Source organism: Strigops habroptila, chromosome Z (assembly GCF_004027225.2).
Source record: "Strigops habroptila isolate Jane chromosome Z, bStrHab1.2.pri, whole genome shotgun sequence".
In the NCBI taxonomy this organism is placed as follows: domain Eukaryota; kingdom Metazoa; phylum Chordata; class Aves; order Psittaciformes; family Psittacidae; genus Strigops; species Strigops habroptila.
The window spans coordinates 63,660,391-63,675,589 of NC_044302.2; the positions used below are offsets into that span (position 1 = coordinate 63,660,391).

General features: G+C 39.8%; 1 protein-coding gene across 13 annotated transcripts in view; it reads right to left on the reverse strand.

Annotated features, from left to right (window-relative positions):
- The window catches only part of TRPM3 (transient receptor potential cation channel subfamily M member 3), a 259,596-nt gene that overhangs the window by 56,084 nt on the left and 188,313 nt on the right, over positions 1-15,199 (reverse strand). For 7 of the 13 annotated variants that reach the window (XM_030512600.1, XM_030512609.1, XM_030512607.1 and 4 more), the window contains exons 10-13: positions 12,220-12,320; positions 10,272-10,406; positions 7,593-7,643; positions 1,131-1,271 (exon numbers count right to left, since the gene is read on the reverse strand). In XM_030512600.1, coding sequence (XP_030368460.1) covers positions 1,131-1,271; positions 7,593-7,643; positions 10,272-10,406; positions 12,220-12,320 — 428 coding nt within the window. Of the gene's footprint in view, positions 1-1,130; positions 1,272-1,410; positions 1,447-7,592; positions 7,644-10,271; positions 10,407-12,219; positions 12,321-15,199 lie in introns of all 13 variants that reach the window. The other 6 variants (XM_030512611.1, XM_030512610.1, XM_030512601.1 and 3 more) reach the window with 4 other exon arrangements.

Here is a 15,199-nt window from a genome sequence, read left to right on the forward strand (position 1 = left end):
ATCCTACTTCACCTAAACACACAAGAGAAGACATACATACATTTTAGTTCAGGTACAAAGTGGAAAAGAGATTAGGAATTACTGCTAATGCATAAATGGATTTCTCTGGAGTATGTCATTGTTTTGGCCATTCCCCTGGCACACTTATGTTGACTGCTGTGGAGCTCCTCCATATGTTGGTTAGATATCTGTGAAATTGTTACTCAAATGCTTTTCTTGATGGAGTGACTAACGGGGGGAAGTCTCTCACAGCAGCTACAATTACTACCTTTCCTCTCAAAAGTGAAGAATGAAAGCGTAGGGAAACAAACCAATCCATTTCAGGTGTTTGGCTCTAATTGTTTCACAGAGCTGTTGCTCTTTATAGCCACTTAGAACAATATTCAATGGTGTGCATTGCAAAAAGCTGAACTGAGACAGGAAATGCAAATGTGAGGTAAAAGTAGGGAAAGAAAGAAGTACTGGGAGCCATTGAGCAGATTTTTCTTCACGCTGGATTTGGCCCATGGCATTATGGATGACAATAAATATATTTTCTGTCTTAGAAAGGCAGTAAACTTACTCTGGATTCACAGTATTGTAATTTATCAAACATGAAAACCACAAAAATACTGAAAGGTTTTTTTGCCATGAGCCCAGTGACCCTGCTGGAGCCACATCCAGCCAATAAAGCCAATTCTGAGAAATGGGTTTCTTTGCCCTGATACCTTCAGGCCACAATCAAGAAGATGAGCCATGAGATAGGAAATGCATCTATCAAAACACAAGTTCTTTAAGTTTAACTTAGTTGCCTTATGGTGTAATTTGTACAGGCCAAAAGACTTGCCTTTCAAAAGCTGTGGTTACTCATAATTACAGGTTTAGAGCCAGAGGAGACTGTTTTATGTCCTGATCACACCAGAGCAGCAGAACCTAATATTTTTTTCATTAAATTTATAAGAAAATGAATCTTGTATCAGTGGCTGACTTGCAGTGTGTTGTGGTGAAACAGCTTCTATGTACATAACGGAAATGAATCTGTAGACTGAATGCGTGTGCACATATCCCCCCAGCCCAGAGCTGACTAAGACGCTATGGTAAACCCTGCCAGTGGGTTAAGTCATACAGATGACAAATAACTTGCTCCTTACCCTCTTGGGCCCAAATAAATTGTGGTACAGTGTTCTGAAACGCTTTCGGGTGTAATTGCAGCGATATGCTCCTCCCATCAGGTACTCTATCACCAAACCAATATCAATCAGACTTATCCGATAATCAGGAGGTAAGTTTCCCTGCAATGAAAATAAGAAGGATAGTGGGGGAGGAGTAAATGCTTATTATTGGTGTTGTTAAATATACTTTATAATGATGTCAGAATAAAACAAATAGTTAAAAACAGGAATGTATTATTATGCTGGTTAATTAATTCACCTTAAAATAGATCCAACTGAAACCTGGATATTCTCGCTTGGAAAGAAGACACAGGTTAAATAAGAAGATGAAGAACTTGTTGGAAGTAACAGAAGACAATGTCAGTACACAGCACTCATATTCTTCAGCTGGGGAAACAAGGAACATGACTGCAGAACAAAAAGCATGAGGATCAGCACACTTGAAAGGTCAGGCACAGCTGCTCGACTCTAGTCCTGCAAGATAGCACCTTTCTGTGCCACCTGTCCCCACAACTCTTCCCTGGCATTTCATGTCTCTGCAGGCACCTCCTTGGACTCTGCCTCCTCTGTACTGCCAAGGCACGGTGAAGTGACATCACACAACATCATTTGTTCACATGGAATCAGTTCCTGCGTGTGATCTTCCCATCCTGCCAGTGTTTCCTTCCCACATTCCAGGGAAGGAAGGGCAGAGGGAAAGGGCTGTATTATCTACTCTAGAAAACTTACACAGGGCATGAGTTATTATTACTGCTTGTTGCTAGAGGCAAGGAGAGTCTGTTAGCATTTTTTCTACAAATAAACACATATGTTTGCTTAAATTCCATGTCTAGTATGAAGAAATAATCTGTGTATACGAAACTAAATATGAAAATTGTAATAAACAAAATATCTGTGGCTAATTCTTTCAGGTTTTGTTCAAGAAGAACTACAGGCCTAGCAATTTTCCTAGATTGTCCCTCCTTGAACTCCCAACATATTTTACTGAAAACCACTCTAAGCACAGTAATCTTGTTACCTAATTTCCAGCAGTGCCAAGGAGATTGTCTCCTAGGAGATGAACATGTATATATATGTATATATATATACATACAATGTCTTCAGCATGCACCTTTTATTTTCAAGGGAAAGAATGATAAATATGTCCATGTCTTATTGCCCTCACACTGTGAACATCCTTGCACATATCTTCCTTCTCTTAATTGTTCAGCCTGAAAACAGCAATGCTAAGGCTGTGAGTCCTCTAATACTTATGGCTTGCAAAGCTATAAAGAAAGCTCTCAGTGACGGATTGTCTCTTACTGCATACAAATCTGAGTCTGCCTTTGAGTTAACTGGGCATTTCTGTTTTCCAGAAGCATTAAGCTTCTGAGATATCTAGCATGCCAGATGCTAGATATCTGGCTGGGCTGGTGTCATGTACGTGCAGCTGAAGTGCTCTTGGGGGCTCTCTGGCGATGGACGAACAAAACCCCAGCGTGGGCACGTCTGTTCTTCTGTTCCCTGCCTTGGGAGCTCCACAAGGACAACTCTGACTGCTTCACAGAGGAAAGAGCTAATGGGAAAGGACTGTGCTCAAATCGAAGTCTGCCTCCTTCTCTACACCACTGCCTCTGAATTGTTTGGACGACCATTATGGCTCAACCAGCAGTTCCCTACCAGAAAAGAAGGCATGATTCGGCAAACTGTGAATAGGTCACCCAGATCTGGAGTTGTCATGAAGAACCTTGTAGATTTACAGATCCTTTTCTGTCCTGTATGTTGTTGTGCAAGAGATGTGACTACATATTAAACGTCAAAAGAGAGGTAAATTATACTTCTGTGAACCGCAAGCAGTAGCCTTACAAAAAGAGAAGATCAGTAAAAAATTAACTTGTATAGTCAACATTGCAGAAGGACTAGGAAATTTTAATTGTTAGCTTTAAACTTTTCCAGTGCACTGTAATAAAATAACCACATTTCCTATAATGATATACAGCACAGATTACAGTTAGCCTGTAGCTCTTTTTATGTGGTCATCAAAAGAAGGTTAGTTATTAGCACAGAGCAATTTTATGACTGTCATGTCTTGCTGGAAATATCTGCACGTCTGCAGATATTTGCCTGGCTTCTCTGCCTTTGTGCTTATTAGATTCAGAATAGAGAAACGCTAATGGAGAGCAGATGGCAACTGGTTCTGCAGAAAAGATGAAGTGGATGCAAAGATCCTCCTTCTTCTTGTACTTCAGCCAGGAAGAGCAATGATTATTTTCCTCCCTGCTCACCATAGTACAAAGAGCACACTGAAAGGCTGCAGAGGGTGAGAGGGAGGTAGTGCTGTGGTGTACCATGCCTAGCAATGGGCTGGCATTCAAAGGGACAGAAGATCAAACAAATTTAGTGACAAAAGATGATCTGCCAACTGTCTAACAGCAATATCCCTTAGCATATCCTTTTGCACTTGACCTACTCTTGGCTAATCTGGTGGGTGGGATTTGCAGGAATGCATATTAGTTTATTTGAATGCTGTCATTTTTATTTTTGAACTGTTTAAGGAAAAATAATGTAAATCTTAAGATGAAATTCGGTTATGTTTTTTGTTTGTTTTTTTCCCCAAAATGTTCTTCTCTCTCCATAATGCCTAAGGCACTGACAGTTCTACTAGAACAAGGATGATGGCACTGCCAAAAGTGGGAGTTGTAGCTTCAAGACAGTGTTGTAGTTCTTCAACAGACTCCTGCTGTCTTAACGTAAGACACTAAAACTGAATGCTTTGATATTATTAAGTGGCAAAAAATACTTGAGCAATTAAGAGAGCACAACAGGCATCAGCACGTGTTAGGAAGCATGAGCTTCTTCATGTAGTTTTGATTTCTAAAATTTCATAAAGGGACTTTTAGATAAAAAATTTCCAATAAAGTAACTTTAATAAAAGATGCATCTAAACTTCCCATTATAACACTGAAAGATTTTCCTAAAGAAGACTCACAAATTCACAGCAGAAATACACATTATAGACATACACATATGAATGGTTCCATGCTACCACACAATTACTTCTCCAAAGTGAGCAGTCTAGTAAAGCTAATTGGACCACCCTTGTGCGAGGAGTTATGCATGTGCCAAAGCACTTGCTGTATCAGCAGACATCTCAAATTACCCTGGCAGCAGTGAGTCTCCTTGTAAATGAAGCGCAGTGCTGCAAGTAGGCCAGAATCACTACGAGAACGTAAAAAATTTGGATGGGCTAATTCTAGTACAGCTAAGGTGATCACGAATGACAGAGGAGAAGGTTTGATTTTTGAGTATGACAGGTACCCTGGTTAATAACCAACTAACCTTCTATGTTGGGACAAGCTCTTCAGTGCTAATGCATTGTTCTTTTCCTGAAGAAACTTGAACTTTAAGCTGCAGCTAACCAATTACAGTATTTTTTCACTTGAAGTGCATTTGTATATTCAGCAGGTATTAAGCCTCTGATTTTGCATCCTGAGGAAAAAATAATACTTTCAAAATTCTCTATATTGCTTGCTAGTTCTCTGGAAATGTAGCCAGACAGTGGCAGGCCAAAATAAACTTTGAAAACTTGCATCACCCCAGAGTGATATTAAGATATATTAATTATGTGCAATTTTTGAATTAAAGAAAAATTTTATCTGTTAATTTCTACTGATCTTAATCTGCCAGTTGAGCCAGGGGAGGATTTTTTTAAAACAACCTGTAGAGGGCAACCTCCACTTACAGACAGGATATCGAGCACGGTCAGTGTTTCTTCCTGCTTAGTCTGGATGTATCGGTTTGTACCCTCTAGGGAAGGAAGTCAACCTTCTATGTTAAGTTCTGTACCCTTGAGAAAGGATGCCAAAAAGGCCATAATGCAAACGGTGCAAGCAGAACTGTCTCCGTATGTAGTTATGGAACTGAGAGGATCAAAAGGAGCACAGCTGTCTCTAAAGCAGGGTCATTAAAAAGTACTTTGTCTTGTTAACATACGCAGAATTTAAGCACGCTGACCGCTGTAAATTCTTTAAGACTGTGTCTCCAGGCCTTTACAATATGCTGCCCAGGCTAACAGTCTTCACAGCAATACTTGTATATCCAAAGAGAAAATAAATTGTCGTCTTACATGTTTGTGTATGTGCAAGCCTGCGTGCATGCACACATATGCGTCTACAAGCTGCCACAAACAGGATGTGGTGACTCCCGAGGTTCAAATCTTTTGCTTTATTAAGCAGGCAGGGACGTTTTCCAACAAACAAAAAAATTCCTAGTGATTTATATGACTATGTAATACAATAGTAGTAAATTAAATAGTGCTTCTATAATTTGTAAGCATGTATTTTCTATTTGAGAATTCATAATGATGCAGATGTAATTAATCTTTCATAGCATATGCCCTTTTAAAAAGTGCAGGTTTTAAAATTGGGTTGTATGCATAAAAAGTATAGAGTGTGCATATGCTTGAAGTGTTGTCTCAAGGAGACACACCACATTTTTGTATTTATATTTTGTGATACTGTAATTAAATCAGAAAGGTTGGGTAACTGACACCAAAATAGATATAAACTCAAAAAGCTAGCATCAGCAGGTGGTCTGGTTTTCATGCATGGTGTGACACTTGACTGTCAAATAGTGATGTCCATTAAGAAGTTATTTTAAACTGCTGTCAGATCTGCTGACTGATTTACAGCTAGGCTGTCTGGTAAGGAATCTGCTCAGATATCAGGGCTATGGTGCTGCCACTTTGACTAAACTGTGGTTGTTCCTCATCACTGACAAAATGAGAAACACAGCCGCTTCTGATGAAGGTACTAGAGGGCTGCATCGGGCTGTTTGTTTTCAAAGCCCTTAACTATATTCCCATAAGAGTGCACACTGACTTCACGCAGTGGGGATTACTGGAGACTTTGCATATGGACAGAGGAAAGAAAGATGAATTTATGGAAAAATGACCATCATTGAACAATCACCATGGAATGAATAATGTCACTGAGTATAGTGCAAGTTTATTGCCAGTGTCTATCAGTATATTCCTATGAGTTCTGATCATCTTTCCCTATTTTGATGCCTTTTTTTCAAGACCTCCTTTAAAAACCTTCGTTAGGGACTCCGAAAAAGATATTGTTTAGTTACTCAACATACATATTGCTATGCCTTTGAAGGAGGACTTGGAAAGGTGATGCTAGAAGAGACAAAGATTTTGAAAAATGTATTTTAAAGTAAGAAGACAAATGATGCTTGTTTCAAGCTCTTGAAGGCATATGTAAGTAACTGCATATTTAGTAAAAAAAAAAATGTTCTGGTAACTTGGGCTTGAAGAGAAGTAGCCAGTCTAAATGTATTCTAAGTTTACTCTGCTTCATCAAAGGGGACTTCTGTGTTACGAACAGTTTCATTTTCTTCTGTAGGCTTTCCACACTTTCTAATGGTCACTTAATATACTATATGTAGTTGAACAATGACGATGCAACGTAACATGCTAACCAAAGAAAACCACCAGAACCTCCTTAAACTTAACTACTGATAATTCTGCAGCATTATTTAAGAGAAAGATGATTTATGAAGCATTGCCACTCCCCTCCGCTAGCTGCCTTCAGTTCTGCTCAGCTGTCAGTGACAGAAAAAAACACCAAAACCTGTGGTCTTACAAAAAAAATCTCCATTCCTTTTTCAATCTTCTATCTAGTCCCATGTACAGAAATTTCCTTTCTCAAGCATCTTACCCGTGAGGTCCGATTTATGTAATATGCAAGGCTGTAATCTGTACATACTGATGAGGTCAGTTGCAGACTCAATCTCCTTACTTGATCCATATATTTAGAGGATAAGGGATTTTCATTCATTGCTACTGCTATAACACTTTTAATCCTGAACACATTGCTAAAGGTATTTGGTATCTCCTTCCTGTCACTATGCCTTTCTGTGTTTCTGTCCTGTTCTTTTAATGACCCTTTATAATTCAAGATGCTTGGATTTAACTTGATACGAGGTGCAGAGGGAAGCTGTACTGCTTCTTTTTAATTTTTTTCTGGTGAGGAAGATGGCTACAACATACCACACAACACAGAACGAAGAACTGTTTCAACAGGATCCAGCACAGGATAAGGGCTATTTACAGGCTCAGAAGTAAACTGACAGCCTGGAAAGTAGCTTTGACAATAGTTGCAGGTATGAAAAAATACAGATAACAGCATAAATCCACACAGTATGTAAGAGTCTACAATTACGCTAGCAGAAGCGCTATTACCCAAGCATCTAAAACCACAGAGAAAGCAAGCCAAATAACTTGCTAATTGTGCTTTGTATGCAAAAACGCTGTATTTGGTACATACAAACAGGACATTCTGTAATGGCGGGGAAGTAGAAGGCTCTCACTGAAAGCTCATGCAAAACAGAGATTGTATCTAGCTACAAAAAGCAATCACAGCATTATCTCCAACCTACCATCTATTGGATTCTTACCTTTTTGACGTCCCTGACTAGATGATACAGAGTGTTGGATGGTCCATGTCTCTGCAAAGGACAAATAAAGAAGAATAAAATAGTTTTGCTGAAATGGCTTTCTCACATTAGTTGTTTAAAAATTAGGCAACTGAAAGTACTTTAATTGTACAGTGTTACCAACCAATCAATCAAAAACAAAATAAAAATCTAAATATCACAAGAGCATTATTTCATCTGATTTCCTCTTTTGTACACAAACCTTCAGTAAGAAAACCACAAGAACTGCCACACTGTTTGAAAACTAAGGCCCTGTATATCAAATTAGTCTCCTAACTTAGGCAAAGCAGAAGCCTAGCACAACATGCACAGCCTCTGGGAGGCAGTGCCAGGAAAACCAGCTCCTTCAGTGTCAGCCTTCCTGCACTCAGGATCTCCACTTCCACCGCTGGTGGCTCAGAATGCCCCAGAGCCTGACATTTCATCTAGGCTGTCTTGTCTGAAATCCACTAACGGCATTGCACAGTCCGAATTTGTTGTCTTGTTTTGACTCCACTTCATATGCAAAACATTCTGCAGCAGACTCCCACAATTTAACTTGCATGTTATATTTCTTTTCTGTTGTGTTTTTGACTTGTTGACATTTTAAGACACTTTTATGGGAGGTCTCTTTGGCTGTAACTGGTGACAGATGAGACCACTGCATATGTGCAGAGTCAGTGTTTCCATATATACATTGCTGTGTACTTGCCAAGACTTAGTTTTATGTAATCCAATCACTGAACATGATGAGACTTTTTTGTGATTCTTCATATGCTGCTTCAACTTTGCCTATATTGAGTGATGCTAAATCACCTGCCAACACTGACCCTTCAGTAGCTACTGTTTTTCAGATCATCTCTAAACAGGCTGAACAGCAGCAGTCCCAGGACACAGTCTTGGATAAGGCTGGTCATAATGTCATTTTGTGGTGAGAACAGACCACATATTCCTACTGTTTTCTATCCTTCAAGTAGTTTTTAAACCCCAAGTACTCCTTATCTTCAATGCCATGACAGCTATATCTCTTGAAGAACATCTGAGGTTTTCAAGTATTTTCAAACCAGCTCTGCAAAAGCAGGTGGACCAAGTGCAACATCCTTACTTTTCTGCATGTTGGCTTCAGAAATGGTAACATCACTAAGGCTTCACATTTTCTTACAGAAACCAGATAAACTCTTCTTTAACATAAAGTTGATCCCCTGGTTGGATTCATTCTATTCTTTATTGTATTTTTACAAATTTGCCATGGCAGAAGTCAGATTCACTGGTTTATAGCTTCCAGGTCATTCTCAGAGCTTGTGCTGTAATCTAGTAATTTTTAACTGGCTTTGTAATTGTTTTGGTGCTAAGGCTATTATGGAATCACTAGATCATATATCAAAATTGGTAGTTTAGGCATTTCACAGCCTATGTATTTTGAAAATCTTGCATAAATAATTTATGGTGCTTTCTTAGGTCACAATAAATTTGTTCAAAAAGGCCTTCTTTTAGGAGTAGAACTGAAAGCTTTCCTCCAACTTATTCCCTGTAAGAACTGGCTTTAGGACAAGAACTACAATGCTTATCTCTGTAGTAAGAAAGTTCATAGGCTTTCTATTCTTAATAGATAGATGCTACTTGATAGGCAAACTTTAAGGCGATCAAAGATCAGATGGGATTCTGTCTCAAGGGTAGAGGAGATACCTGTTCCTTTATATTTTGCACAAATTTAATGAGTTCTTTTCATATTTGATATTTTTGAACAACTGACTTCTGGTCATCACCATCATAACCGACTTCTGTTACCTTTGGATAACAATCCAGTGTGACAGCTTATGATGGCAGGACTTCGTAAAGTACTGGCAGAAAAAAACTTTCTGGGAAGGGGTATGCTCTGTATTACAAGCTCTCTCCAACAGACAGAACTAGCAAAACTAAGAAGTAGACAATGCTTTCAGAATTTTTCCATGCCACTTAGCAATTCCAACTTACTGGTTTCTCGTGGTAGGCAATAATAATGTGAATGCTAGACTGTGTTTTGCAGTTGAGAACTCAGAAGCAATTTGGACCTGTGCAGTGTTATGTTCATTTTAAAGGTAAAGATATAAAGCTTGCAAACAGGCTTTTAAAAGTCAAAACTATCATTTTTGGAACATTTGGTGAGGACATGGAGAAGTCCTTCACTGTAACAGACCTCCTGAAATCACCAGATTTCACCTTCAAATTCCTAACTTTATCCCAAGAAGTTTGCTTCTGTTTGTTTTGTAGTGGCTGAATCTGATTAACAGTTGCAAGATTTTTCTGAAACCATAATGGCTTATACTGTCAGGAGTAATGTATCACCTCCTACAGATCCTAACTCACCAGTAACAGTTTTCCAGCCAGTGCCATCTGCCTAAATCTCAGGTCTGTCATACTGGAGTTACAATGACCAGAGATCAGCTGGTATTGTGTGGGGCTTCACCCATGTCTTATAAAATACGCACAGCAGATTAGGTGGGCAAGACACAGCATTTTCCAGTACATGGGAGACAAAACTAACAGACAATGTGGACTTCTAACATGGAAAATTCCCGCAACAGGTGTTGGCTGCCTTGTGCATCATCATGTTGTTGTAATATGAGTGGGAGCTACAACAATGAATATAGAGATAGAAAATTTGCCTTAGGTTGGTCCTACCGTATTGTATAATTCCTCTAGCCGGGAGATGGTGAGAAAACGATGCATGCTTACTCCATTTTCTATGAGTAATTTCACAAAATCCACTCTGTCCAACACCAGTGCATCCAGCATTGCTTGCTCAAGGGAGCCCACCTGCAAAGCAAGTGATTAATTCAGGCCGTTCCTGGGCATTGCAGGCTATATCCAGCTGGTCCCACCACTCTGGCACAAGAAGAAAGCCTGACAAAATTCTGAGGGTTGCTCTGCCTAGCTTAAACTGGGATAATCACAGTTTTAGTCTATATTGGTTTCTCTGATTCAGGGCAGCATTGAAAAAATGAGTGTCAGGGTGTTAAGATTTACATACGCTAGGAAATCCAGAGTAGCACTAAGGAACTAGAACCCAGGAAATTGGTGACCACACCTTCACACTATTCACCATCTCATCATTTATCTTTATTTTTCACTTTCCTGACTAACATTTTATTTATATTGGGTACATTTGTTATGTGCACACTCACTTTAATTTTAGCTTTACTAGCTTTTTCCTGTTCATGGTGTGGAAACTCAGGGAAACTTTGATACCCAGGAAGCAGAAATAGCTTCACCATTTCTTTGAAGGGCCAAATGTAAGAGGTCTTCTTATGCAAATCTCTCATTTTCTATCTCTTGTAGGCTGGGAAGGTCAGACGGATGAGAAATTATCTCATACTTCCAGCTTTTAGCTTGTGAAATGATTTCAGCTTGCAGCATTTATGCAAATTTTTGCTATAATGATCGAGCAATAATGATAACGACAGTTTAGTAGCATTAAAATCCTTCCTATGTTTTGATGAGTAATTACGCCCAATATTGAAGACAAGATAAATAGTCCATATATATATTTTTGTATAAATAATTCACTCCACAACTAAAAAGGCAAGGATTTTTGAAACTAGCTTCAAAGGGCAGCAAGCTCCAAACACTACATTTAATCAAGGATATTTAAACAGAAGCTTTTCCTTTTGTTATAATTTTTCTGTGGGGAGTTGTAAATGCTCATCTAATGATAGCCTATGAAATTTTCATGATGGTGGCAAAATAAGTGTCACACTGATGAATGCTGTGATCCAATTACACCTTCCAAATGAAGATATGCTAGGCTTTAAGGAGCTACAGGTAGAGTCCTTCTGTTTGGTTTTTTTCCTTTTTGGGTGACAACCACCACTGTAAAAACTGCAGCACAAGTTGAGAGTTGACCTCCTCCTCTGCCCCACGCAGCACTCAATATACCTTCTATTTACAGCCCTCCCACTGCTGCAGGGAAGCTCTGCCCATGGTGGCCCCTGGGGAACGGTGTTGGCCAGGCAGCCTGTCCCCACAGGTGGTAGCTGGAGCATAGGATGGGGCAGCTGTGAAGCAGGTCAGATTAATGCAGAGCAGCACTGGGCATGAAATTAACACCAGCTCAGGCTTGGAGCCACAGCACTTCTTCAGTAATGTTGCTTATCAGCTCTGTGGTCCATTTGATGACCTCCAGCATCTGCGCAGCATATTTTGACATCTGATCATCATCAAATTCAGTGTTTCTATATAAAAAACACTGCCTGAAGAGCAAAAAGAAATTTTGCCTTGCCTTTAGTTCATAGCCTAACACCATAACATGTCTGTAAACAGACATTTGCTTTTCTCAGCTTGCAGAATCATTACTTGACAGTATAAATGTGTTGTTGCTTCCTGTTTCTTTAAAGGTGTGGTCTCTCAGTGTTAAGCCATCGCTAGATGTCACCATTTCCTTGAACAAGCAAACATACTAACGTCTTTGTAACTGCCTGCCTTCAGGAGCTATAAATGGGAACTTTGTGTTTGGCTGGGAGCATGACTCAGTATATTCTATACTGTGTTAAACCGCTGCTGCCAACAGAATGGATTTAATGTTGAGTAGCGTTTAAACTGTTTCAGTAGAAGATGCTGTTATATACTGTACCGGCCACTGTTGCCCGTAAATAAAGATCTGACTGCGGGCGATGTCTACTCTGTTCCACGCTAATGCTAGGCTCAGCTGGTCGGGAGCAGATGCGTTAGCTCCTGTGTATACATACAGGGGTGCAGGGAGGAGAGGAGGAGAAAAAAGAAACAAGACATACTTTAGACTCAGTCAACAGACCACCATGGTAATTTCTCTCACAGATGTCCATGTCATTTCTGCAACTGATAAATATTAAAACAAAACAAAACCTTCCATTGCCCCTGAAATAAAATACTGGTTCTCAAATCTGAATCCATGCTTCTTAGATTGTGTCATAAATGTTATTTTTTTCCTCACATCCCCCTTGAAAAATACAGTAGGTAAACATGGCATCAGCAGATGCAACTTGCAGTGGAATGAACCGGTTTCCCTCCTCTTCGATAGGAAGCAAGAGCAGAAGCCAGCTGGGATACTGATCCAGCTGCAGGAATATGCCCACACACACACGTGCATGTGAGCACACACATACACATGCATCTAGCAATTACAAAGAGGTTCAACTCACACAGACACACTGATTTCAACAGTTGTGCATTTTACACGTTTTATGCATTTCCACCTGATAAGGTGGGGATCCTGTACAAGCATAGGAATTTCTCCTCTATGAGGGGTCTTGGTGGGCGAAATTTCTCTTCACATATGCAACAGTCATGTAAGAAAGCATGTTATAAAGCTGTTGTCAAGGTATAATGTTTTCAAATTAAATAAGAAACTATGCAGATGATAAGGTGCATTTGGAGCTGTTTGTTTTTTGGAAGGGAGGTTATGTTTTTCCCTGAAGTTTTAATGTACGCTGTGGGACATTCCTGCCCTGCTGTGCTTTTCTAATGTTTCACTAAGGATTTCATTGTTATTAGCTGATTTGTAATAATAAAACAGTATTTGTGCTTCAGTGTCACAGGGAGAACTGGCCCAAAGGAACTGATCAACCAAATAAATAAAGGGCCCTTCGACTTTTGATTACATAGCTGCTTGCAGAGATGAGGCAATTGTATAAAGACTCATTTTTTAAAGGCCTCATATCTCCACTGTTTTCTTGCCTTTATTAATTCTTGTACTGGTATCATGGAGTGAGGACAAACAAGAGCTTTCCATTGCTTCTGTCCCCATTTCTGTACTGTTCAAAATCACACACTGCTCCAGCTGAAAGTGGACTCTGAAATTGAAGGCACAGAAAATGTAAACTGGAACACATTGGCCAGTGAAATGTTCTGTGAAGGATATGGCCAGCAGACCTTTGGGAAACTTACCCAAGAGTTTAATTTTGTAACTCTCATCTTTTCAGTCAGTTTGCTGCCATGAAACTTTGCCAAATACTTGGCAATATCTGCAGCAATTATTTGGGAGATGGTGGACTGCAGATCATCCACTTTCATTTTATGACAGAAATGAGCTCTGATAAAAAGGTAGGTGATGCAGGAGTAGAACGATAGAAAGAAATTAAGAAGACAAACCCAGTGAAAAACAGTAAAAGACTTTTCTGTGACTAAGAAGTACATAGGACTTAGCTTCTCATTGCTATATACCAAGACACAGACACAAGCTCTCACAAGAGACTTCACAGGGGATGCCAAAATCTCAACTTTTCTGAGTTTCTTACACAAGAAACATGCAACATTAAAGAACAGAAAATATTTACCTTTGGGAAGGGTAAAAATGTCTCTACATTTATAAAAACAGAAAAATACTACCCGCAGTGGGTATGATAGTGTAAGTTAAGTACAGAGAGCAAATAAAGTTTCCCCCTTTCTGAAACAAACAACAGATCCTCTCAAAATGTCATTGGACCTCCTTTCCACCCACGTGCCTGCAGAAGTGAGAGCTCTGGCAGGTGCTGAGGCAAGCTCTCTGGTGAGCAGTGGAAGAGGCACATGCATGAACTCCAAAACCCAGGGACAGTCACGGCAATCCCATAGCCTGGTACCTTTTTGCATATGTGATGGGGAAGCTCCATCTCCTGATTTTCCTAAACTGACTGCAGCATGCTCTCTGGGTAGCCATGGGTGCAGCCTAGTTAGATACCATTTTGGATCAAGAGTGGACCAGATGTACCTGTGGAAGGAAGTGGGCTACTTACACTGCACCCACTTCGGCCAAAACTCAAGCCAAATCATAGAGAATTCAGGTGAACGCCTTCTGTCCCCAGTTTGCGACAAGTAGCCTAGCCTTCTTGCGCCTTTTCGTGCTTTAGAAAGGAGCCGACTGCTGGATGATCACAGGGCCTTCTGGTGGATCTGATCATGTGAAAGAGCAACTGGCATGGGGTATTCGGTGGTGGCTGCATCTCCAGAAAAGCCCCTAAGCCCAGCAGTTCATCAGAATTGTTTTCTTTGAGCACGCTTATTGCTCCAAATACGAAGCAGAGAGGAAAGCAAGCCATAGTGGGATGGCTGCTCCCAGAGTGAGGTTTGCTGCTGAAAAGGCCTTGCACCTTCCTCCTCTTTCCTGTCTTCCTTCTGTGGTTTTCAGGTGAATGTGTATTACACTGGTGTTACACAAGAGGAAAAGGAAAATAAAAGCTACGGAAGTTTGTACAGAGCAGCATATGGGCTGCGGATGCCATTTAATCAATTTTATTCCAGGATGAACTGATGACTTTTGACTCAAATGAAAAAGAAAGTGTTCAGGCTACTTCAGACGGAATTCCATCAAGTATTAAGAAGTAAAAATAATTCCATTAATATAAGAAAAACTCCCTAGAACAAATGTGAGGTGGGTTTTCTTAAGATACTGTCTCCTTTCAATCATTTCTTTGATTGCATTCATTGCCAAAGAACATGGATTTGAATCATTAAGAAGAATCCAAATAGTGACCTCTTAGAGGAATCATCTCACTCAGGAGTGTCCCTGCAATGTATGCAAATGAAAGCCAATGGACATTTGGGAAATCAAAAAATAAGGTAGAGTTAATAACCTATTGCTCTCATCACCTCAACAC